The sequence below is a fragment of the Haliotis rufescens genome, unplaced genomic scaffold (genome assembly GCF_023055435.1).
Source record: "Haliotis rufescens isolate VD_foot unplaced genomic scaffold, xgHalRufe1.0.p SCAF_13, whole genome shotgun sequence".
In the NCBI taxonomy this organism is placed as follows: Eukaryota; Metazoa; Mollusca; class Gastropoda; order Lepetellida; family Haliotidae; genus Haliotis; species Haliotis rufescens.
Window position 1 is genome coordinate 477,565 of NW_025963813.1, and position 27,974 is coordinate 505,538.

At 40.0% G+C, this 27,974-nt stretch overlaps 2 protein-coding genes across 3 annotated transcripts; both read right to left on the bottom strand.

Annotated features, from left to right (window-relative positions):
- Positions 1-319: 319 nt before the first annotated feature.
- Positions 320-2,265, bottom strand: LOC125378828. The gene is made up of 3 exons (XM_048394789.1): positions 2,238-2,265; positions 665-1,630; positions 320-369 (listed from the first exon to the last, which is right to left on the bottom strand). Exons 1-3 carry the CDS (start codon positions 2,263-2,265, stop codon positions 320-322), a joined length of 1,044 nt encoding a protein of 347 aa, XP_048250746.1.
- Positions 2,266-2,888: 623 nt separating this feature from the next.
- LOC124148656 (organic cation transporter-like protein) lies at positions 2,889-23,953 on the bottom strand. Of its 2 annotated transcripts, XM_048394051.1 has the most exons (10): positions 23,865-23,928; positions 15,868-15,983; positions 15,210-15,530; positions 13,577-13,998; positions 12,949-13,182; positions 11,664-11,795; positions 10,373-10,455; positions 9,913-10,033; positions 6,188-6,260; positions 2,889-3,816 (listed from the first exon to the last, which is right to left on the bottom strand). In XM_048394051.1, the coding sequence occupies exons 3-10, from the start codon at positions 15,480-15,482 to the stop codon at positions 3,616-3,618; spliced, it is 1,539 nt and encodes a 512-aa protein (XP_048250008.1). In that variant the 5' UTR covers positions 15,483-15,530; positions 15,868-15,983; positions 23,865-23,928; the 3' UTR covers positions 2,889-3,615. The 2 variants fall into 2 exon arrangements, with proteins under 2 accessions (XP_048250008.1, XP_046375841.2); XM_046519885.2 differs by lacking the exon at positions 15,868-15,983 and having other exon boundaries at positions 23,865-23,953.
- Positions 23,954-27,974: the final 4,021 nt, after the last annotated feature.

Here is a 27,974-nt window from a genome sequence, read left to right on the forward strand (position 1 = left end):
TAACTTTAAAATTTATAAACATTAGGATTAGACCTTTCAAATGGTGTATGACATGTAGTATGTAGAGTATGTGTATGAGATGTTTTACAAGCTGATAATTTCCTTGATAAATGTAGGTTTCATCGATCACCACAGAGTCTCTGGGAACTCGGTGTGACAAAAGTAAAGCTTCTGGTTGACTGGTTGTGTCTTGTAATTTACATTGCATGAGTATGTCTCTCTGTTTCAGCTAAAATGTTTGGGCCAATTGTTTTTTCCACTGGGCCAACACTTTTTAAAATGTGTTGAAAAGTTTTCTCTGCTAAGTATCAGACACTGGTCATTTCACTTCTTGACATCTTCCTTCTAAATTAGGTTTATGTTCACCCACTGCACAATCACATAGACATTATGAATAGGCCTCACAAAATAAAGGGGCACAATATCTCCTTGTCAGAACTCTCAGCATGTCAGGTCCCCGTGGGGATTCCGGGTTAGAACTGGTCCCCACAACCTCGTACGAGGCGACCAAATGGATTAGATGGACAGGTGTGATGACTTAGTTGACAGCATTTCTCCACATCCCAACGGCGTGTATCATGGATTACAATATCGAGAAATGGTTGTATGATTCAGACTCGATTATTTACGAGTGCGGCGTTAAACAACAAACAAACATACATACAGCCCTTTGTATAGTCCCAGATGTAGCACAGTCCCAGATGTAGCACAGTCCCAGATGTAGCACAGTCCCAAATGTAGCACAGTCCCAAATGTAGCACAGTCCCAGATGTAGCACAGTCCCAGATGTAGCACAGTCCCAAATGTAGCACAGTCCCAGATGTAGCACAGTCCCAAATGTAGCACAGTCCCAAATGTAGCACAGTCCCAAATGTAGCACAGTCCCAGATGTAGCACAGTCCCAGATGTAGCACAGTCCCAAATGTAGCACAGTCCCAGTTGTAGCACAGTCCCAGATGTAGCACAGTCCCAGATGTAGCACAGTCCCAGATGTAGCACAGTCCCAAATGTAGCACAGTCCCAAATGTAGCACAGTCCCAAATGTAGCACAGTCCCAGACGTAGCACAGTCCCAAATGTAGCACAGTCCCAGATGTAGCACAGTCCCAGATGTAGCACAGTCCCAGATGTAGCACAGTCCCAGATGTAGCACAGTCCCAGATGTAGCACAGTCCCAGATCTAGCACAGTCCCAAATGTAGCACAGTCCCAAATGTAGCACAGTCCCAAATGTAGCACAGTCCCAAATGTAGCACAGTCCCAAATGTAGCACAGTCCCAAATGTAGCACAGTCCCAGATGTAGCACAGTCCCAGATGTAGCACAGTCCCAAATGTAGCACAGTCCCAGATGTAGCACAGTCCCAGATGTAGCACAGTCCCAAATGTAGCACAGTCCCAAATGTAGCACAGTCCCAAATTTAGCACAGTCCCAGATGTAGCACAGTCCCAAATGTAGCTGAGTCCCAAATGTAGCACAGTCCCAGATGTAGCACAGTCCCAGATGTAGCACAGTCCCAAATGTAGCACAGTCCCAAATGTAGCACAGTCCCAGATGTAGCACAGTCCCAAATGTAGCACAGTCCCAGATGTAGCACAGTCCCAAATGTAGCACAGTGCTTGACAGCATGTCACTGGATGTGGATGTCACGCGCCCTCGATGTACAATGACAGCGACAATTTGTAGTCTTGTGGGACAACAGTCCTTCAGGGAGCTTCCACGACGTTTTGTCTCGATATTCCCATGCAGATTAGCATAATATTGGCCATTAAAAGACAGAATAGTAGATAGTCCACCAACATGATTCCTTGGGGAGTCCCAGAAGACTGAAGCCACCACCTTGCCAGCGGTAGGAACACTCCAAGTTCTTCTATGGAGGAGACATTAGATGTTTCCACTGCTTTTGGTGCATTTAGTATCTGGCTGATAGTGCTAAACCCAAGACTTAACCATGGTGACACATCGCTCAACAAACACAGCTGGGTCTGCTTCCAAACGACGTAAATTCTCACGAGAGAAGATGAACCTGGAGCGTTTCTAATCAGGGGTTAGAAGTCTTGGAACCCAGTGTTCTGAAACCTTTGTCATGCCCAGTTCATTCCCTGCATGCTCACAGCTCTCTCATGAGAGATTAATGTATTTTATCAACGTTTTCTCAGCGATTGCAGTTGAAGGTCTGCCTGATCTTAAATCATCTCCGAGGCTCTCCCTCCCCTCTAGAACTCCGCTCCGGGGCTCACCCCCTGACACTGGGAAAGGAAGGAACATCATTCCCTGAAGGTGATACCATGGACGGCTGTTGGAGTTAGCCTTACCTGGTTTCAGTTGGACATTCTTGATGACAGCACATTTTGTACATTTTCATAGTCACTTTGATACCTCCAGAAACATACTGCTTGGGTGCATATATGGTTCAAATCCAGTGTTGTACTTGATACTCGAACACTTAAAAGTGAACAATATATACACAATTCGTAGTTTCCGTGGAAGAGCGGAATAAATACGATCCCCGACCGTTTCATACCAAAAGACGTTAAACGATGGTACCGTGCCTGGCGCTCGGCTTTAAGGGGTTAAAAGAAGGACTGGTCGTCTCGGAGTCAGTATATTGTGTCTGAGCGTGGTATTCATGTTAAACTGCGGCATGGTATCTCAGTGGGCTAGCACTATAAATCGGCATCAGTCCGGACTAGTACAAGCAGCCACACACACACACACACACACACACACACACACACACACACACACACACGTTTGTTTGTTTTCATGCTTCTGTTTAATAGTATGCTGGATTGTATATTCATATTCACCTTGTATCACTCCACTAAACTACTGCCTGGCAAAGATAGAAGAAACACACGTTGAAACAACATCGTCTCCGGAAAGGTATCTGCATTTATTTGAAATAGTGTATTGACGTTATTCATTGACAATGTACAAACGTCAATGTGTTAAGGACATTTACAAGAATCATTCAGCGAGTATCGCTATCACATTGAACATAATAAAGAGATAATAGTCCCAAATAAAGTATAGCAGTGTTCAGATAGAGAGAGTCAGTTCCTTTGAGTACCAGTACACATCCCACAATAAACACAACACAGACAAGAATGAGAACATAAATGAAATGTCAGATCTACGAAATGCATTACGCATGTTGTCAAAGTAAACAAAACCACTACGGTACAGTCTTCAATATTTTTTAGGGTTTACGTGTATTATCACATCACACCTTGAAGCCATGTGTATTAGCTGATTGTAATATATAAAATATATGAACGTTTGTGATTAAATCTTTCGTGGTGTCATCCAAAGTTTTGCCCTTTGTTTTCCTAAGTCGATGGTGGTGTCAAATAGTATTTGATGGTCTTTCCTCTACGTTTCTGAAGTAGGTTTCTTCTAAACTGTTTTACTTATTGACTCTTCGAAGCCATATTGAGGGGGAACAGTGATAAAGAGCAGTCCATGATAAAGTTTAAAACCAAATCTCAAGAAATAAGTTTCATGTGCAACCGAATGTACGAGAATGTAAAGACATTGGAGGTGGACATAGACATGCGGTCCTATATCCATCTCCAATGTCTTTACAATCTCGCACGGACTGAATCAGCAAGGAAATCATTTTCTGTTATCACGTGACTCTCCAGATGCTTTTTGTTGGAGGAGGTATCCTTTCTCAGTAGTTTCCTGTGTAAAAGGATTCATTGTGTCTTCCAAAGCTTTGCCACTTGTCTCTTCAAGTCCAAATGTAGCAACAGCTGCCAGAGAAACAAGGATTCCCAAAGCAATAAATGGCACCATGAGGTCTTTATGTCCACCCTGAAAAAATCAAATAGTGTATGAAAGAAGCATAAAATATCCGACTGAAACAATATACCCTCAATTTTTTTTAACATCGATAGGCGAATTGTCTCAGAAACACTTATTTATATACTGAACAACAAAAGTTCCTGTGACATTGAATAAGATTTAATGCAAAGTTATGTTTTTTACCAAATCTGAAACAATTTCGGTTTGCAACAGATAAAATACTCCTGTAAGTGTTCAAATGGTTTCATTTGTCATACTGACTTCAGAAAATGCGTGATTTCATAAAAAAAACATGAACATGCCAAAATGTCAATTTACAAATCAATAGCGTGTGTGTCCACCTCTGGTTGCGATGCAAGCAACGCATCTTCGTCTCATGGAATGGACCAGGCGGCGCACAAAGTCCTGTGGGATATCTGTCCATATCTGCTGGAGCATGTTTCGAAGTTCCTGGAGTGTCTGTGGAGCACGTGGTTGACGTCGAAGGTGCCGATCCATCTCATCCCACATGTGCTCGATTGGTGAGAGATCAGGGGAGCGAGCCGGCCAGAGGATGACATTCATGTTGTTTTGTTGAAGAGAATCCTGAACAAATCGAGCAATATGAGGCCGGGCGTTGTCATGCTGAAAGATAATGCCTTGGCCATGACGGTAAAAACGGTAGAACAACAGGGGCCGATGATCTTGTCGCGGTAGCGCTGTCCATTGAGATTTCCCTCTACCACTATCTTGCTGTAATCCCACCCCATACCATAACTCTGCCGCCCCCGAACCGATCTTCTTCCATGACACCATGATTGACGTAACGTTCACCTCGACGTCGGTACACTCGAATCCGTCAATCGCTGTGGCTGAGGCGAAAACGAGAATCGTCAGTGAATAGAACTTGTCCCCATTGCATGGCCGTCCAACGTAGACGCTGTCTGCAGCACTGTAGACGTGCTTGATGATGGTTTCCTGTCAAAATGGGATGTCTGGAGGGTCTTCCGGCGACAATCCCTGCACATCTGAGGCGGCGACGTACGGTTTGTGAAGATATTCGTCGAAGGCCAGGGATGCTTCTTGCAGTCACTGTTGCTGACTGGAATCGATTTCGTAGGTGTGTTGTTCGAATCTAGTTGTCTCGTCGATTATTGGTTACGCGTGGCCTGCCACTCCGAGGATGGTCTCTGACTTCATTCGTCTGTTGCCAACGTTGCCATAAACACCAAATGGTGTTTCTGTGGACGTTAAATTATCTTGCAACATCACGTTGACTCGATCCTGCTTCAAGCATACCAATGGCTCGCAGGCGCTCATTTTGGGACAGGCGTGGCATTTCGTAATGTTGAATAATTGCGTAATTTTGTTGTTTTTCTGAGTGGTTGTTGTCAGCACGATGCTAAACAATGCATATGGAATCCCGTTAACGCACATGTTTTCATACCCATTCTTGGGTAGTGTAATGCATGGGGCTTGCATAAAAGTCAACTTTTGCATGGAATGCATGCTTTTCTGTAGCAGTTGCGTTTTTGTGACTTGATTCCATACATGTACTACAATATTGAAAACCAAACTTTACTTGTTTGAAAAATACACTAAAATATTGGTGTCACAGGAACTTTTGTTGTTGAGTATATGTGACCTGAAGTAGAAACATTTCAGATTCAACAAAACAGGTGTCAGCTGATGTCTTCAATATGCATCAATATTTGGATTTTTTTGGGTGGTGAGACCAGATTCTTTTTTTCCAACAATATGAAGCAAAATAATTATTTTTAAGAAATTTCGGGGACAATTTTTTTCCCTCGATAAAATCCTATATAGTAGTATATTCGACTGATGGCATTTGGTTTTCGTTTAAAGATGCGGGAATTAGTGACATTTAAAATCCGACTTCCGACTGTTATGCCTTGATCAATGTTATGACCTTATGGTCTGTAGGCTGCCAGCAGAAGGTGGCCTCATCCATCCCATGCTTTGAGTAATACTAAAATATGAAAAAATCCTTTCATCTCCAATGGTTGTTTGGTTGGTATGTTGTTTAAAGCCGCGCTCAGCAATATCCCAGCTGTTTGACGGCGGTCTGTAAATAATCGAGTCTGGACCAGACAATCCAGTGATTAATATCATAAGCATCGATCCACGCAATTGGGATCGATGACATGCATCAACCAAGTCAGCGAGCCTGACCACCCGGTCCCGTTAGTCGCCTTTTACGACAAGCATAGTCGCATTTTTACAGCAAGCATGGGTTGCTGAAGACCTATTCTACCCCGGATCTTCACGGGTCCATCTCCAATGGATTTTTTCACTAATATAACCCCGGTACTCCTGATCCAACTCAAATTATCTGCAGAGTTTAATCGATATACCACGTGACCTGTATCTAGATACTCACAAGAGATAGAATTTGACCTGCAAGTATTCCACCGACTCTTGCACCCGAATTCTGAGCAGCAAAGGCCAGGTTTCTTGAGATACAAACATAATATTATGAATCTATTTTTTATTCAAATCAGATAGATAGATACACATCGATTTACTGAACTGCCTTTTGTACTTGAATATTTCTTTTTACATGAAAATTGTGGTATCTGTGATATGGAAAGAAACATGAAACTTTTTATAGATCAGGATTTCCTTATTGTTTGTTTCGTTTCCGGGTGGATGTAGGATGGAGTGAGTGAGTGAGTTGGGTTTACACCTCTTTCAACAGTATTCCAGTTATATCACGGCGTGTCAGCTTAATGTGGGAGGAAAGCCCGAAGTGATGTAGATGTCAGACGTTTACAACTTTGGGGAAACCCACGAACACGGGTGCGCTGCTGACCTAGAAACATGATCAAGGTGAATCGGGATTCGAATCCACGATAACAAGCTTCTGGAACGCCCAAGGGACGTAACTCCGGCCCGTCCTTGTCCGTAAGTTTCAGGGCGTCTTGGTTCTTCATTGGATATATACAGACGATATGTTTCCACAGGGGGAGATTATTAGGAAATTAGCTGTCCTTTTTAATGACTGGTTTGTTTCTTTGGATTTCTATATTTTCTTGGAGTTTCCTTTCTCGGATATATTGTGGATTTGTTGCTGGCTAGGGGTTCCGAAACTGCAAATTTCATGTCGAACTTAGCAACAGAGCTGTACTTTGTGCAACACGCTTTTGCAACAGAGTGTTCATTGATTATTGTGTCTGTGGGGCGTGACGTCTCTCCAATATAAGTGTATCCATTTGTCATCTCATTCACACTCAACCGAGTGGGACCTTTGCCATTGGACTGAAGGATGTTTCTAAGTGTCTGGTCTGAAATCTCTGGTATTGGGAATTTGGTGTGGGATACTGACAAGGCTATGTGATGGGGCAGATTTGGGCTTGCATCAATTTGGGTTTTGCTTGTCTTCCCAGTTTTATTTATCATTGTACATTAATCAGCATGGATATATATTAACACAGATACTCTGACTCGGTACTTCCCCTATGAATGCACAAGCAGTAGCCCTGAAACCTCGTTACAAAGTTAATTAAAAAAAAAGGTTATCCGTAAAATGGTTCATGTGTTCACATTCTTCAAGTTTCAAAATGGCTATGAAAGACATAAGATGTTTCTACTAACGCATAAAGTATCGTGTCGTTAATGGTTGTTGGAATATTAGATGTCAAGGTACGTAATGTTAATAAAACCAATGAGATAAACAAAAATCTCATTAAGGTAGGAATAGCCATGTGGGGAACAATCCTTACCCACAGAGATCTGTACTTTGTATACTTTGGAGGACCCGTACCAACCCGTACCAACCCGTACCTAATCAACAGAATGAATCGGACCTCCAAGCATATTCGTACTCAATGAAGGTTTAAAATGGTTTTAAAAAGTATTCGCTTCCATTGTTAGGTGTAGCAACAACCGGGCAATGATATTTGACACTGTAGATCTATGCTGTGGTGACCGTGATGTTATCTGAAAAATAGCTTCATTTCCGGGAACAGTGTTTTACCTGATGACCGCAGGGAATATTGTTAACCTGATGACCGCAGGGAACATTGTTTACCTTGTTATGAGAATCCATTATACATGTATATTTACTATACGTATATGTAGAATATATTTAATGTACTTTGTTATCATGAAATGTATATTCCTACCTTTTCATATATCATGTTGCTTGTGTACAGATTGCCAGTGATCAACACTGACCAATTACACACTTCACTTCACATTGTCTATATGTAAGCCCTGGTAAGCTCACAGCCAAGTTAAGGCTGATGTTATGCAATTGTGGCTTGGCTATTGCTCAACAGGTAGACAAAGTGGTCAGTTCCCAGGTCGGGTTGGAGGTGTTAACTGACATGCCATGTCGACAAGATTTTAAACTTTAATTGTGTATGCCATGTCGGCAATTTGTGAACTATGGTGTATTATGGATTACAGGAAACATTCACTGGATCTTGTTTGGAAATGATGTGATTTTTCATCATAAAGTAAGACTGTTTTTATTGTGATTGATACTTGCTTTTGCTGTTTGTAAATAATATGAATCTTGATTAGACTGCCAGTATTAAATTGTTTTTAAATTGTTGTGTGATCTCTCCTTCTTATGTATGAAAACGGTTTAGTGAATCCACACGTAACAACCTGATGGCCGCAGGGAACTTTTGTTTACATGATGACCGTACGGAACTTTTGTTTACCTGATGACTGTACGGAACTTTTGTTTACCTGATGACTGTACGGAACTTTTGTTTACCTGATGACTGTAGGGAACATTGTTTACTTGATGACCTTTGGGAACATTTGTTAACCTCATGACCGCAGGGAACATTGTTTACCTGATGACTTCAGGGAACATTGTTTACCTGATGACTGTAGGGAACATTGTTTACCTGATGACCAAACTGAACTTTTGTTTACCTGATGACCGCAGTAAACATTGTTTCCCTGATGACCGTTGGGAACTTTTGTTTACCTGATGACTGCAGGGAACATTGTCTTAACCTGATGACTGCAGGGAAAATTGTTAACCTGGTGACCGCAGGGAACTTTTGTTTACCTGATGGCCACAGGGAACATTGTTTACCTGATGACCACAGGGAACTTTTGTTAACCTGATGACCACAGGGAACATTGTTTACCTGATGGCCATAGGGAACTTTTGTTTACCTGATGACTGCAGGGAACATTGTTTTAACCTGATGACTGCAGGGAAAATTGTTAACCTGGTGACCGCAGGGAATATTGTTTACCTGATGACCATAGGGAACTTTTGTTTACCTGATGACTGTAGGGAACATTGTTAACCTGATGACATCAGGGAACATTGTTTACCTGATGACCACAGGGAACATTGTTTACCTGATGACCATAGGGAACTTTTGTTAACCTGATGGCCATAGGGAACTTTTGTTTACCTGATGACTGCAGGGAACATTGTTTTAACCTGATGACTGTAGGGAAAATTGTTAACCTGGTGCCCGCAGGGAATAGTGTTTACCTGATGACCATAGGGAACTTTTGTTAACCTGATGACCATAGGGAACTTTTGTTAACCTGATGACCACAGGGAACATTGTTTACCTGATGGCCATAGGGAACTTTTGTTTACCTGATGACTGCAGGGAACATTGTTTTAACCTGATGACTGTAGGGAAAATTGTTAACCTGGTGCCCGCAGGGAATAGTGTTTACCTGATGACCATAGGGAACTTTTGTTAACCTGATGACCATAGGGAACTTTTGTTAACCTGATGACCACAGGGAACATTGTTCACCTGATGGCCATAGGGAACTTTTGTTAACCTGATGACCATAGGGAATATTGTCTACCTGATGAGCATAGGGAACTTTTGTTAACCTGATGACCGCAGGGATTATTGTTTACCTGATGACTGTAGGGAACATTGTCTACCTGATGACTGTAGGGAACTTTTGTTTACCTGATGGCCGCAGGGAACATTGTTTACCTGATGGCCATAGGGAACTTTTGTTAACCTGATGACCGTAGGCAACTTTGTCTACCTGATGACTGTAGGGAACTTTTGTTTACCTGATGACCGTAGGGAACTTTTGTTTACCTGATGAGCAAAGGGAACTTTTGTTAACCTGATGACCGTAGGGAACATTGTTTACCTGATGACTGTAGGGAACTGTTCAGCACACAAAGTCATGGCAACCAACCACCCTACAGTTATTATAAATTTGCCAGTAAATGCGCATGCGTTGATGTAATTTCCTTTCTCATCAGCAGGTGCTGAAAATACATAAATCAAAGAAAAACATAAACTTATACAGTTAATGATTCCTGCATATAATTATTACAAGTTTTACGTACATTGCTAGGGTATTGTCCATCACTCACTCGCTTGAAGACGGTAGATGTATCTACTACTACTACTACTACTAATAATAATAATAATAATCCTACTACTACTACTATTACTACTACTAATCCTACTACTACTACTACTACTACTACTAATCCTAATCCTCCTCCTCCTACTACTACTATTACTACTACTACTACTACTACTACAATCACCATCACAACTGTTACTACTTATATCAGATATATGGAACAAGCTGATCGTACCTACACTTGCAGATGCAGCCAATCCAAAGCAAACAGCAGCAGTTAACAAAAAGCACGAAGCAACCCCAACCCGCCTTCCAAATCTGTAATGAAGAAATCAATGAGAACCCTGGCCATGAATGGCACTGTGATTCCTTTGACCAGACGATACACACTAAAGTGTGAGACATGTTGAGACGATGAATCCTTCATACATATACACAACTAACATCTTTAATGAGTGTTTGTTTGTTGTTTCACGCCGCACTCAGCAATATTCCAGCTGTAGGACGATGATCTGTAAATTATCGAATCTGGACCAGAAAATCCAGTGATTTACATCATGAGCATTGATCTACGTAATTGAGATACGATGACATGCATCAACCAAGTCAGCGAGCCTGTTAGTAACGACAGTACGAGTGTATGGTATATATCAGATATTGGAATGTGAATTATAAGACATGCACCTGCATATATGGGTAACATACAAGGACGCAATATGATTACGATGTTTTTTGTTGGCTACGAAATCCATTGGCCGCAAATCGGTCCAAAGATCCCATACAACATTGTGTGGGTAAATGTCCTTCCAGGCAGCGAGCCTGATCAGCCGAGGCCGTTCGTCGCCTCTTACGACAAGCATGGATTGTTGAAGACCAATTCTAACAAGGATCTTCACGGGTACAACTTTAATGAAGGTAACCTTCTATATGCATATTATATATATCGCCGCCAATGTTCTAAAGTATGCAGACCATTTCCAATCTCGGTCAAGTAAACTGTGCCTGAAACTCAAATTTTGTAGTGAGGTTTATCAGCAACTGCTAGGGTGATCAACATCAAAATATTTGTGTTAGAAAGAAAACAACCAGCTTGGCTTTAAATAATTCCAACATACGATGCCTCTTGCCCCTCTCCATATTACACATGCTGCCTCATCCCAACAAGCTAATCGGTTGGTTGTCGGTTGCATCAGTGACAAAAAATATTTCCCTATTTTGACCATAATTACGTTTCCGTGTTTTCTTTTGGTGAACAATTGACTCGCCTTTGCATGTGTTTTGGCGGATGCCACTTGTAGGGCAGAATAGGGACACCTTTTCGCGTACACCTAGTATCATGACTATTTGATAGTGATTCATAAACACATGCTTATGGTATAGTCGGAATCGTACAATCGACTTTTTTGCAGAGACTTTTATTTACTGATATCTGAACGTATATCCACAATACTGCGTTGTCTCCTGGAAACATCTTCAGGGCAAAACACTTGAAATCTCTAGAAACTACCCAACAGTAGCACACTCACACGGAGATGAGGAGGATGCAAGGCGTTGCCGGGAATTCAGTGAGGGCCATCAGAAGCATGTTGAAGTAAATGTCCCCCGAGAGATCCTTCAAGCCGAAGGTAATAGCATAATATACTACCGAACAGGCAAGCCTGTGGAAGAAAGCAATATAATTATACAACGTCAGCGACAGACAATAACCTGTGTCGATTATTAGCCGAAACAGATTCCATTGACCGTAAAGGCACAATGCAGGTGGAAACTGTATGAATGGTTCACTAAAATCCGTTGAGGACACAAGGTTTTAGCAAAAAGGGCAAGCATTTCCTGTCCTACCGGAAGCACGCGCCACTCACACAATTTGCCAAAATGTTAACATATTAGAACCAACAGCGGCTTATAGCCTTATAACCATATAACATTCTTTCAGTTATTGATCACCAGGGCATTAGTTTCGTTTACTGCTTGGGAGGAAGCAGGATTACACCATTCTAATGATCCAAGGGCAGTGAATGTCATTTGATGAACGTCAATAATGTCCATTAAGCGACAGCCTTATCACAATAAAGTTATGCTGTTCTGAATTGACATACTCTGTGCGTCTTACGTGCATAATGGGTGTAATGGTTGAAGCTTCCACTTAGTGATTAAAGCTTTCGCTCGTCACAGTGATGTTCTGGCTTCGATTCCCAACAAATTGTGTTTTACGATTCAACAGCAATAAAACAATTACCAGAATAAAGAAACAACACTTGGCCTGCCCCGAATATGAAATGGTCGAACACTTAGCTCTCAAGAAAGTATGAACGTGGCATCGGTCTCAAATAGAAGCCAACATTTCCTCAAGTTCAAGAGTATGGTAAACATAATTCTTTGACGTGGATGCTGTCGAATGCTATAAAGCCAGTATTTGTAACAAATGATTGACCTTAGTTTACATGTCACATGTTTCCAAAACAGGGAAGAACCCACTTGTATAATTTGCCAGATGACATCATGATTATTTGAAAGTATTTATGTACCCTGTTGCATAACAAATACCATTGGTGTTATCGGTGTTTGGGGCCGATCATTTGATATTCTGTGTGTGTGGGGCTTGGATTTTATCGAAAAAAATAAATTGTCCCAAATATACCTAAGGTTGACGTATACATACCCCACATCATGCAATCTGTTTTATACATTTACAACAAGTACTGCTTATCAAAGAACACACAAAGGTTTACTACACTGAGGAGCAATGAGGTCAAAACACCATAAGGGGATGTTGTTTTCTGAATACTGCAAGGGGTAGGTCTGCCTTACCATAGAAAACAAGAAATAACTGTTTTCGTTGCTTGTTCCTTTGTCTTCAGCAGATCCAGATAACTGTAGCACTTTGCTTTGTCCCCCTCCGCCTTTTCCCCTTCTGCAATCAGCTCCAAAATGGACGTGTCCGGCATTGGCTTCATGTTGAGTTCCGCCATCTTTCGGATGACTGTTCTCGCATCCTCGAGGCGACCCTTCACAACTAGCCAGCGAACAGATTCTGGCGCGAAACTAAAAACGGAAGCTGTATCTAATAATGCGAGATCAGTCTTACTGCATGCCAGGACAACAATTGTGAGTTTTGATATTGTAGATTGCTTACAGAATATAATGGTATTCCTAATCGCGATCTCCTTCTTGCACTTTAAATTCAAATGCAGATTGCCCTTTTTTGTTTGGACCACTTATACTTATGTAATTTTCATAGTCATCAAGCGAAATTATTCTGGCACAAAGTTAAGCATTTGTTTAATAAATAGTAACTGGTGACATAACCCCTGGTGTATATTAACCATAAGCCAATTGCGACACATGTCATAACTTTGAACACGTGTTTGCTCAAATATTCTTTTGAATTGAAAACGTAAAAAGTTAATAGTTTTTGCGTTTAATTACCATTACTTACAACCACGTAAAGAGGTATGGAAATGTCAAAGCCGCCGTTGCTAGATGAAGCCATTTCCAGTTGTGAAGCCATTTCGCGAGAAGACACAATATCACCATCCCCAGTGGCCACTCGGGAAGTGATGCTATGAAAACCCGCCACTTCGTACCAACAAATTCTATCTGGTACAGATATAAAGTACCCAATATGAGACCACACGCCATGCCAAGAAATGTTCTCACAACTGTAAACATGATCCAGGAAACGGAAAAAGCTGATACGATATTTCCAAGAAAGAGCCAAAGTAGTCCACTGTAGAAAACGTTCTTCCGGCCATATCTGTCTGCACAATAGCCAGCAATGATGCATCCGATAAGCACCCCGACCATCTGGATAGATATTATTGCATTGCTGACCCAACTCTTATCGCAGACTAAGTTCCACTGAAATCAGGAACAAGGATAATTGTATGATGTGGTGGGTACAAAGTGTAGTGTTGGTTTACATTTTAAATATAGCTGCAAGCAGCTAAAATGGGCTCCAAGTAACATATCTAACGCAGATTAAGTTCCACTGAAATCAGGGAAAGGGTTGTCTCGTTAAACTGTGGTAGTCACAAAATGAGTCAAGGTATGGCCATGCAGATGCATTTATTAACCAATCGCAATGAACTTTTCTATATTATGTGAGGTTATTATTGACTGAGATCACATAAACAATTTGTGACTATTGTCCTTTGAATTCCTTCAATAAGCATAGCTAGTGATTTAATTAAGGATGGGATGTATCTTCAAACATGACTGATTCAGGTCGGCCCGCCACAGTATATATGTTCTAATAGGTGCAAAAATATAAAAGGTGGTTTCAAAACATCACATTGGAATGGAATGGAGAGTCTTTTCCCCTTTTCCAGTCTAGGTCTAGACGTTGTATTTGTGTCAGGATTAAAACATTGGTTCTGTTTCATTAGGGCAATTAATGAGATATGTTAAAAGCTTTGAGTTGGCAAACCTTTCGTCACCAATGCTTCTAGTCGAAATCGTACAACGGATGGAAGTCATTCAATATGCTTTTCGTTCCTGTGGTGCACATTTACGGCTGTGTAAAGGAACTGGCTGTAAAGAGTGGAAGCCGGTTGTCGGCATACTGATCGTGGCTTTCGGATCACAGGCTCGCGTTAACTAAACGCCGTAGGCTTGCACGTCTTCAGTCTATTCCTCCACCTTAAATTGATACGTCTTAGTTTACATGTTACAAACATCATTTAACCCATCTCACTTTAATATCCATTCTCATTTTCAACCAAATAGACATGGGTGTAACGCCTGCACACATCTCCTGATATTGTGATCACCAAGAGTTTATAGAAATACTTTGAAGCCTTAATGCGCTAATTCCACTTTTCGATCTCGTATGTTTCCCTGTGACCTTCCAAAGGGTAAAGATTCTGTTTGTAATAAACGAAATTTCGTTAATTCTGACTTACCCATTCTCGTTTTCAAACAAATAGTTATGCATGCCATGATTACAAACGTCTTCTGATGTAATGAACCCCAGTAGTCCTTTTATCGGCTGTTCGTTATAACCGTAGTTCGCAAGTCCCACCTTTTAATCCCGTATTTACCACAACCAAGGGGTAATGATTCTGACCTACCTCTGAGACAACCGTAACCATGGCGTCGCTGAACTTCCTGTCACATGTTCCATCCCAAGAGCAATTCTGATAACTTCCGCTCAAATGACTCCTGTTCCATTGGCTGAGATTGATGTCATGTGATGTACACCACCAATCAGGTTCAACGCCAGCAAATGTCATCATCAGCATAGTGGGAACAACCACTATCTTTGAGTAGCCGAGTGTTATAGTCAGAATGATTTGGTAACGACCAAAGCCTCCTAGGCCTTCAAGAAGACCTTCTAAATTCATTATGTTACGCAGATACCTTCCTTGAAAATCGTTGTACTGGCGATAGATCTACATAGGGAAGAGAAACATGCTTTGGCAAATTACACACAATTATTATCGAGATCTGAAGAATAGAATTATTCGGAGACATTCTCCATAAATTTGTACATTTTACGACCCTTGTTGATGTTGTGTTGTTATTGTTTTACGGTTATTATCTCTCCAGACTGTGCAATAACACTAGTCATGACTCATTGTAATGGGAACAGTATGGACTCGATAATGACCCGTTGACCGTTACCGTTATTATTTTGTGCAAGTACTTGAATTGTTCCCAGACAATGCAGATATTGCCATTCAGTATTTGTCACACAATAGTATATTGTCTTCTTTTGCCATAACTTACATAATCTACCCATTTGCATCATGGCATCTCACTAGATGTTCAGAATCCGTGCTATGATTACCGGTCAAAACATCAGGTTTCGAGCATCATATCTGGACAACAACCATCGGACTCACCTATAGAAACCGAGAACAAATTATGTCCTTCGTGCATTTACTACATCAGTGAAACCCTCACAATCATCACATGTCAAGCATCTAATCACAGACAACACGAAGACGAATAAATACACGAGAAAAGCAATAATCTAAAATGTATTTGAAAACAACAGGCACCTGTTCTCGTCATTCACCAGCGACTACATTTGGAGACATAATGAATTTGGCACTGGAAACAAACCCAACCCTCATTTGGACTTGTCTTTAAATAATTCAAAGTTTTAGCATGAACTATTAAACGATTACGAGTTATGTTCTGGAACGAAACGTGACACCCTGTTTCTATGGGATTGCCTAAAAGTCGGGCCAAGAAAAGTCGGGCCGGGCCGGGCCGGGCCAGCGGGTAATACTAAAAATGGATTGCAGAAATATAAAACGAAACGTGCATATATAGGCAGATCTCAATTGTCCAGAAACGTATAGTTTTGCTCATTTAATTGAGTTTGAATCAAAATGCATCTTCAGCAATGTAATAAACTGATAATTATAGCTACATACCGAGAGTCCATAGAGTGTCCTGACTGTGTCTTTTCTTTGATGAGAAGGTTTCTCACCGACCTTAGCGTGTAGGGGTGTAATGTCCTGGGCAGGAATTGACGGTGTTTTGACTACTCTTCTTTCATAAATTAACGTGTTTGGCATCCCTAATTAACCTTTACTAATTCATGTTAAACCAACACAGGATGTTTGCTGCAAGTGGATATTCGCGAATGTCATAGGACTGACGACACGTGTTAATAAGTGTCAAAGCGCTTCTAAAATTACAACACATACTTTACATCTATAGCCTAGTATTATATCTACCTATATAACACTTTAGTGTCTCATATTGCATTCCTTCAATGCAGCTAAAAAAAATAGTACAAATATTTCACGTAACCGTAACAAAACAAATTCCAAATTGGCAGCAATTCACCCGAGGGGTAATAAGAGTAAACCCTAGAGAAACAGCGGAGGACCTAGAACTCTACACCCAAGAAGAAAAAACACAAATCAATATCCTCAACCCCAAATAGAAACGGCAAAACGGTCCCTGCCTCAATCGTTATTGTAAACTTCCAAGAAACTGCTTCCTTTCCTGACGCCCCTAAACACATCTTTTTCGGTGCCCACACTAAACTAGAAGTTAAACTATACATCAAACAGGTCAAACAATGTTCTAACTGCCTTAGATATAACCACACGGCCACCCAATGTACATTCAAAAAAACTAAATGTAATAAATGCGCCCAAACCGATTGCCCAGGCACTTGCTCTCCCTGGTGCATCCATTGCAAATGCATAAAACATACATCACTCTCAAACCAGTGCCCGCACAGACATGCCCTAACACAAAAGGCCAACAAACGCATAAACATAGATTCGGCCAAAACCCAAACAAGAAAATATGCACCACCTACATCCAAACCTCTCCTCCCCACACCACACCCAAACACCACACACCAACACCCGGATTCCCTCTGGGGCAACCACATAGAAACCGCACCCACCACATCCACAGATAACCTCACACAGCTACCTACAAACTCCCCCATACCACACACTCCCATAACATCAACACCCGCATGCAAAGCAAACAGCAAAACCACAGACACACAACGACCCTCAGCCAAACACTCTACAGCCCACAAGGCAACAACACTTCCCCACAAGCAAGCACAACAACAAAACACAAACACTGAGGAAACCACAGCTACACCCAACACGCAAGCACAAACTCAACCCTCCACACCACAAACACATCCACAAGCCTCCCCAATGGAAACTCAAACAATAAAAACCAACCTAAACGACGAAGACGAGTATTCTTCCACCGAGGAAATAAATGAAATAACCTTCTCAGCCCCTAAAGCAAACAAAAACTTCACGCGCAAAACTCCTCAATTAACTAGCACTAAAACTCTTAATAACCTCACACTACTCCTGGCCTACATGCATAAGCAAAGCTCACCAAATGCTAGTACTAAAGCTTTTCACTCAGTAGCGCAAAAACTAAAACTCACAACTCTCTCCTTTGAGTTATTTCTCCTCCAACTAAGGGAAGCTACCAATTAAACACAACCTAAAACTTAAAAAAACTAACAACCTCTCATCCCCAAAAATGGAAGGACTAAATATATTTCAGTGGAACGCCAACGGATTAGCCTCCCAAGGCCAGGAATTAAAAGCTAAATTCAAACGAGACAAAGGTTCACACATAGTCTGTATACAGGAAACTACATTCTCTACTTGATCTAAATTCACCCTACCAAACTATAACTCAATAAGAACTGACCGAGCCAAAACAAACCCAGGAAGAGCCGGGGGCGGCCTAATCATATACGTCAGGGAAGACTTAAACTACAAAGAACTAAAAAAACAAACACCAAACCTAGAAGCAAACGGTATCCAAATAACAAAAACACGTCCCATTTTAATTATGGAAACCCAAAAGTCCAGAAACTCTACTGTCTGTGCCCAGTCTCGGTCAAAGGTATTTACAAAATTAAACATGCTGTTTTCATGGGAACATACCAAGGAAGAAAAAATGAAAAATAAATTGTTCAAAAAATCAATATTTACCCTATGTCGCCCATGGGCCTGCCGATGGGCGAAGATTGGCCCATGGGTAGGCCCATGGGCAGGCCCATGGGCGAGAAAATGTATCTATACTTAAAACTCATGTTTTTCTTTCGCAAATAATTTTAACTTAATTCAACTTTTTTATAGCGATACTGAAATATTTCGCCCATGGGCGAGAAAAAAGGTTTGGCCCATGGGCGAGAATATTTTCCTTCGCTTAAAGCTCATGTTTTTGTTTCGCAAATACATATATGTATATCTTTCAAGTATCATGACACAAAACTTATGTCATTTTAACTTAATTCAACGATTTTATAGCGATATTGAAATATTTAGCCCATGGGCAAGAAAAAGGTTTGGCCCATGGGCGAGAATATGTTCCTTTACTTAAAACTCATGTTTTTGTTTCGCAAATACATAAATTTATTTCTTTCAAGTATCATGACACAAAACTTAACCCATTTTAACTTAATTCAACGATTTTATAGCGATATTGAAATATTTAGCCCATGGGCAAGAAAAAGGTTTGGTCCATGGGCGAGAATATGTTCCTTTACTTAAAACTCATGTTTTTGTTTCGCAAATACATAAATTTATTTATTTCAATTATCATGACACAAAATCTAACTCATTTTAACTTAATTCAACTAATTTATAGCGAAACTGAAATATTTCGCACATAGGCGAGAAAAAGGTTTGGCCCATTGGCAGGCCCATGGGCGAGAATATGTTCCTTTACTTAAAACTCATGTTTTTGTTTCGCAAATACATAAATTTATTTATTTCAAGTATCATGACACAAAATTTAACTCATTTTAACTTAATTCAACGATTTTATAGCGATATTGAAATATTTCGCGCATGGGCGAGAAAAAGAATATATTCCTTTGATCAACATTTTTAGTTTCGCAAATACATTAAGGGATTATAAGCATGACACATGATTCAACTCATTTTAACTTAATTCAACAAATTTTATAGCGATATATCAAAATATTTCGCCCATGGGCAAGAAAGAGGTTTTACCCATGGGCGAGAATATGTTCCTTTACTCAAAACTCATGTTTTTGTTTCGCAAATACATACATGTATATCTTTCAAGTATCATGACAGAAAACTTAACTCATTTTAACTTAATTCAACGATTTTATAGCGATATTGAAATATTTCGCCCATGGGCATGAAAAAGGTTTGACCCATGGGCGAGAATATGTTCCTTTACTTAAAACTCATGTTTTTGTTTCGCAAATACATAAATTTATTTATTTCAAGTATCATGACACAAAATGTAACTCATTTTAACTTAATTCAACGATTTTATAGCGATATTGAAATATTTCGTCCATGGGCGAGAAAAAGAATATATTCCTTTGATCAACATTTTTAGTTTCGCAAATACATTAAGGGATTATAAGCATGACACATGATTCAACTCATTTTAACTTAATTCAACTAATTTTATAGCGATATATTAAAATATTTCGCCCATCGGCGAGAAAGAGGTTTTACCCATGGGCGAAAATATTTTCCTTTACTCAAAACTCATGTTTTTGTTTCGCAAATACATATATGTATATCTTTCAAGTATCATGACACAAAACTTAACTCATTTTAACTTAATTCAACGATTTTATAGCGATATTGAAATATTTCGCCCATGGGCGAGAAAAAGGTTTGGCCCATGGGCGAGAATTATTCCTTTACTTAAAACTCATGTTTTTGTTTCGCAAATACATAAATTTATTTATTTCAAGTATCATGACACAAAATTTAACTCATTTTAACTTAATTCAACGATTTTATAGCGATATTGAAATATTTCGCGCATGGGCGAGAAAAAGAATATATTCCTTTGATCAACATTTTTAGTTTCGCAAATACATTAAGGGATTATAAGCATGACACATGATTCAACTCATTTTAACTTAATTCAACTAATTTTATAGCGATATATCAAAATATTTCGCCCATGGGCAAGAAAGAGGTTTTACCCATGGGCGAGAATATTTTCCTTTACTCAAAACTCATGTTTTTGTTTCGCAAATACATACATGTATATCTTTCAAGTATCATGACAGAAAACTTAACTCATTTTAACTTAATTCAACGATTTTATAGCGATATTGAAATATTTAGCCCATGGGCATGAAAAAGGTTTGGCCCATGGGCGAGAATATGTTCCTTTACTAAAAACTCATGTTTTTGTTTCGCAAATACATAAATTTATTTATTTCAAGTATCATGACACAAAATGTAACTCATTTTAACTTAATTCAACGATTTTATAGCGATATTGAAATATTTCGTCCATGGGCGAGAAAAAGAATATATTCCTTTGCTCTACATTTTTAGTTTCGCAAATACATTAAGGGATTATAAGCATGACACATGATTCAACTCATTTTAACTTAATTCAACTAATTTTATAGCGATATATCAAAATATTTCGCCTATCGGCGAGAAAGAGGTTTTACCCATGGGCGAGAATATTTTCCTTTACTCAAAACTCATGTTTTTGTTTCGCAAATACATATATGTATATCTTTCAAGTATCATGACACAAAACTTAACTCATTTTAACTTAATTCAACGATTTTATAGCGATATTGAAATATTTCGCCCATGGGCAAGAAAAAGGTTTGGCCCATGGGCGAGAATTAATCCTTTACTTAAAACTCATGTTTTTGTTTCGCAAATACATAAATTTATTTATTTCAAGTATCATGACACAAAATTTAACTCATTTTAACTTAATTCAACGATTTTATAGCGATATTGAAATATTTCGTCCATGGGCGAGAAAAAGAATATATTCCTTTGCTCAACATTTTTAGTTTCGCAAATACATTAAGGGATTATAAGCATGACACATGATTCAACTCATTTTAACTTAATTCAACTAATTTTATAGCGATATATTAAAATATTTCGCCCATGGGCAAGAAAGAGGTTTAACCCATGGGCGAGAATATTTTCCTTTGCTCAAAACCCATGTTTTTGTTTCGCAAATACATACATGTATATCTTTCAAGTATCATGACAGAAAACTTAACTCATTTTAACTTAATTCAACGATTTTATAGCGATATTGAAATATTTCGCCCATGGGCATGAAAAAGGTTTGGCCCATGGGCGAGAATATGTTCCTTTGCTTAAAACTCATGTTTTTGTTTCGCAAATACATAAATTTATTTATTTCAAGTATCATGACACAAAATGTAACTCATTTTAACTTAATTCAACGATTTTATAGCGATATTGAAATATTTCGTCCATGGGCGAGAAAAAGAATATATTCCTTTGATCAACATTTTTAGTTTCGCAAATACATTAAGGGATTATAAGCATGACACATGATTCAACTCATTTTAACTTAATTCAACAAATTTTATAGCGATATATCAAAATATTTCGCCCATGGGCAAGAAAGAGGTTTTACCCATGGGCGAAAATATTTTCCTTTACTCAAAACTCATGTTTTTGTTTCGCAAATACATATATGTATATCTTTCAAGTATCATGACACAAAACTTAACTCATTTTAACTTAATTCAACGATTTTATAGCGATATTGAAATATTTCGCCCATGGGCAAGAAAAAGGTTTGGCCCATGGGCGAGAATATGTTCCTTTACTTAAAACTCATGTTTTTGTTTCGCAAATACATAAATTTATTTATTTCATGTATCATGACACAAAATTTAACTCATTTTAACTTAATTCAACGATTTTATAGCGATATTGAAATATTTCGTCCATGGGCGAGAAAAAGAATATTTTCCTTTGCTCAACAGTTTTAGTTTCGCAAATACATTAAGGGATTATAAGCATGACACATGATTCAACTCATTTTAACTTAATTCAACTAATTTTTGGCGTTATTAAAATATTTCGCCCATGTTTTCGTCAGTCCCTTTAAAGAAATAACTAATTGTTTACAAAGTATATTGTATCATGTGAAACACACTTTGTATTATATCATCACATTACTATTTAAAAAGGGCCTTTGGTTGGGTGTTTCCTTTGCAGAAGTTTTACAAATTTCACCTTTTTTAAATATTGCAACGATCTTTAATGAACCCGGCCTTATCTCTCAAAACGTTTTGACAGTTTATCATACGAATTCATGCGCGTGTACACCAATTCATTGGCGTTATTTTCCAACGAATTAAAGTTTAGTTTGTTTCTTTTTCATTTCCCATTTTATGTCTCATTGATACATCACACTGGGAAATTAAGTGACACTAGATATGCAATATACAGGTACACACGCGCGTATTTTAATGGGGGAAAAACCCGATTCGTCTTTCATTGCATAACGTCTAGCTGAATATCTCACATTCTAACGAAATCTCGAAATAATTATTTCATTATATGCGGTGCGATGTTTACAGGCGATTGAGGAAAACCTGAGTGAATATTATGACACTAAAGCAACTTTTAAATGCATTGCCACTTGTGGTATGAAAATGGTAACAGTTCAGAAATAACAACAGCCTTCTTATGATAATTCTCATATTCTCATTAGTACGTTGTATCTAATTACAGTGTCGGCATTATTTTCAGATGATTCTAGAATACCTGCTCTCGGTCAATTACGATCTACCACACCACGTGTGAATAAACAGTTATGCAGGTGTTGAAGATACATCTGTGTGTTTAAAGTTGATTTTGACCGCCCGGGCCAAGTCGGACCCAACACATGCCAAACACTTCTGATAGAGACTATGTTGAGAATGTAGAGGGAAAAGGGCTTCACTTTGAGCCCCTTGTTTTCTATAGATTCTGCGATCTGTGGCATTATAAAGTGGTGTATAGGTAGATATAACACTAATCTATGAAGTGCTATCCTATAAATATAAACTCTATGCCGACAGATGGAAATTCGTATCACGATAGCTAGAAGTATTTGATACGTGTCAAATCTTACTTCGTTTAACGATTGCTCTTTGACATGTTATCTAGATCAGCGACGCTAACACATGGCTCCACTTTCTAGTTTTCAAGTGATTTACTCCGAATTACTTAATTATGGTGCACGTTTTGGGTTGGTGATTGTTCAGTAGTGTCATGTGTGTATGTTGCATCAATAATATGTAGATATGATCGCCGATAATGAAGTAATTAGCCAATAACACTTTGGCCCGTCCTGGCCCGGCCCGGCCCGACTTTTAGGCAATGCCCGTTTCTATCTTTCCCCTCAAAACTTGAAAGACAAAATATTAGGCGTCGTACGTCAGTGTCATAAAAATCTGAAAATTGTAGTTTGCTACATACCTTTGGTACAATGCCTTCGGTTGAGATTTATGTACACAGTTAGTCGAGTGTCACAGAAGACTCCGTTCAAAAGCTATCGTCTGTCCCAGCACATAGTCTGGAGAAGTTCGAATATCATGAGGTGCTTGATATGCACAAGATGAAATATGCACACCGGCTGTTGTGTGTGTCATTGGTATGAAAGACGACACCAATCTATTTCAGAATATATTTATTACAGTATGCAACTCTAAATGAGAGCCAAATTGAATTTTATCGGCATGTTCGGTTCGTTATGACCAAGTTTGGGCACAGATTTGAAAAACTTGTATGACAATTGGCGTTATGCAATATCAAGCACAGGTTGTACAGGCGAATAACGTGTGCTGCATGAGAGTATCGTGTGATGGAAGATGTACAGACGAATTACATGTGCTGCATGAGAGTATCGTGTAATGGAAGATTGTACAGACGAATTATGTGTGCTGCATGAGGGTATCGTGTAATGGAAGATTGTACAGACGAATTGCGTGTGCTGCATGAGCGTATTGTGTATTGGAAGATTGTTCAGACGAATTACGTGTGCTGCATGAGCGTATCGTGTAATGGAAGATTGTACAGACGAATTACGTGTGCTGCATGATGATATCGCGTAATGGAAGATTGTACAGACGAATTACGTGTGCTGCATGATGATATCGCGTAATGGAAGATTGTACAGACGAATTACGTGTGCTGCATGAGCGCATCGGGTATTGGAAGATTGTACAGACGAATTACGTGTGCTGCATGAGCGTATCGTGTAATGGAAGATTGTACAGACGAATAACGTGTGCTGCATGAGGGTATCGTGTGGTTGAAGATTGTACAGACGAATTACGTGTGCTGCATGAGAGTATCGTGTAATGGAAGATTGTACAGACGAATTACGTGTGCTGCATGATGGTATCGTGTGGTTGAAGATTGTACAGACGAATTACGTGTGCTGCATGAGCGAATCGTGTGATGGGTGATTGTACAGACGAATTACGTGTGCTGCATGAGAGTATCGTCTGATGGAAGATTGTACAGACGAATTACGTGTTCTGCATGAGCGTATCGTGTAATATTGTACAGACGAATTACGTATGCTGCATGAGCGTATCGTGTGGTTGAAGATTGTACAGACGAATTACGTGTGCTGCATGAGCGTATCGTGTGATGGATGATTGTACAGACGAATTACGTGTGCTGCATGAGCGTATCGTGTAATGGAAGATTGTACAGACGAATTACGTGTGCTGCATGAGGGTATTGTGTAATGGAAGATTGTACAGACGAATTACGTGTGCTGCATGATGGTATCGTGTGGTTGAAGATTGTACAGACGAATAACGTGTGCTGTATGAGCGTATCGTGTAATATTGTACAGACGAATAACGTGTGCTGCATGAGAGTATCGTGTGATGGAAGATTGTACAGACGAATAACGTGTGCTGCATGAGAGTATCGTGTAATGGAAGATTGTACAGACGAATTACGTGTGCTGCATGAGGGTATCGTGTGATGGAAGATTGTACAGACGAATTACGTGTTCTGCATGAGCGTATCGTGTAATATTGTACAGACGAATTACGTGTGCTGCATGATGGTATCGTGTGGTTGAAGATTGTACAGACGAATTACGTGTGCTGCATGAGCGTATCGTGTGATGGATGATTGTACAGACGAATTACGTGTGCTGCATGAGCGTATCGTGTAATGGAAGATTGTACAGACGAATTACGTGTGCTGCATGATGGTATCGTGTGGTTGAAGATTGTACAGACGAATAACGTGTGCTGTATGAGCGTATCGTGTAATATTGTACAGACGAATAACGTGTGCTGCATGAGAGCATCGTGTGATGGAAGATTGTACAGACGAATTACGTGTGCTGCATGAGGGTATTGTGTGATGGAAGATTGTACAGACGAATTACGTGGGCTGCATGAGGGTATCGTGTGATGGAAGATTGTACAGACGAATTACGTGTGCTGCATGAGGGTATCGTGTGATGGAAGATTGTACAGACGAATTACGTGTGCTGCATGAGGGTATCGTGTGATGGAAGATTGTACAGACGAATTACGTGTGCTGCATGAGGGTATCGTCTGATGGAAGATTGTACAGACGAATAACGTGTGCTGTATGAGCGTATCGTGTAATATTGTACAGACGAATAACGTGTGCTGCATGAGAGCATCGTGTGATGGAAGATTGTACAGACGAATTACGTGTGCTGCATGAGAGCATCGTGTGATGGAAGATTGTACAGACGAATTACGTGTGCTGCATGAGGGTATTGTGTGATGGAAGATTGTACAGACGAATTACGTGGGCTGCATGAGAGTATCGTGTGATGGAAGATTGTACAGACGAATAACGTGTGCTGCATCAGGGTATCGTGTGATGGAAGATTGTACAGACGAATAACGTGTGCTGCATCAGGGTATTGTGTGATGGAAGATTGTACAGACGAATTACGTGTGCTGCATGAGAGTATCGTGTAATGGAAGATTGTACAGACGAATAACGTGTGCTGCATCAGGGTATCGTGTGGTTGAAGATTGTACAGACGAATAACGTGTGCTGCATGAGAGCATCGTGTGATGGAAGATTGTACAGACGAATTACGTGTGCTGCATGAGCGTATCGTGTAATATTGTACAGACGAATAACGTGTGCTGCATGAGAGCATCGTGTGATGGAAGATTGTACAGACGAATTACGTGTGCTGCATGAGAGCATCGTGTGATGGAAGATTGTACAGACGAATTACGTGTGCTGCATGAGGGTATTGTGTGATGGAAGATTGTACAGACGAATTACGTGGGCTGCATGAGAGTATCGTGTGATGGAAGATTGTACAGACGAATAACGTGTGCTGCATGATGGTATCGTGTGATGGAAGATTGTACAGACGAATTACGTGTGCTGCATGAGAGTATCGTGTGATGGAAGATTGTACAGACGAATAACGTGTGCTGCATGATGGTATCGTGTGGTTGAAGATTGTACAGACGAATTACGTGTGCTGCATGCGGGTATTGTGTAATGGAAGATTGTACAGACGAATTACGTGTGCTGCATGATGGTATCGTGTGGTTGAAGATTGTACAGACGAATAACGTGTGCTGTATGAGCGTATCGTGTGGTTGAAGATTGTACAGACGAATAACGTGTGCTGCATGAGCGTATCGTGTGGTTGAAGATTGTACAGACGAATAACGTGTGCTGCATGAGCGTATCGTGTGATGGAAGATTGTACAGACGAATAACGTGTGCTGCATGAGAGTATCGTGTAATGGAAGATTGTACAGACGAATTACGTGTGCTGCATGAGCGTATCGTGTGGTTGAAGATTGTACAGACGAATAACGTGTGCTGCATGAGCGTATCGTGTGATGGAAGATTGTACAGACGAATTACGTGTGCTGCATGAGGGTATCGTCTGATGGAAGATTGTACAGACGAATTACGTGTTCTGCATGAGCGTATCGTGTAAAATTGTACAGACGAATTACGTGTGCTGCATGATGGTATCGTGTGGTTGATGATTGTACAGACGAATTACGTGTGCTGCATGAGCGTATCGTGTAATGGAAGATTGTACAGACGAATTACGTGTGCTGCATGAGGGTATTGTGTGATGGAAGATTGTACAGACAAATTACGTGTGCTGCATGAGGGTATTGTGTAATGGAAGATTGTACAGACGAATTACGTGTGCTGCATGATGGTATCGTGTGGTTGAAGATTGTACAGACGAATTACGTGTGCTGCATGAGTGTATCGTGTAATGGAAGATTGTACAGACGAATTACGTGTGCTGCATGAGAGTATCGTGTAATGGAAGATTGTACAGACGAATAACGTGTGCTGCATCAGGGTATCGTGTGGTTGAAGATTGTACAGACGAATTACGTGTGCTGCATGAGAGTATCGTGTAATGGAAGATTGTACAGACGAATAACGTGTGCTGCATCAGGGTATCGTGTGGTTGAAGATTGTACAGACGAATTACGTGTGCTGCATGAGCGTATCGTGTGGTTGAAGATTGTACAGACGAATTACGTGTGCTGCATGAGCGTATCGTGTAATGGAAGATTG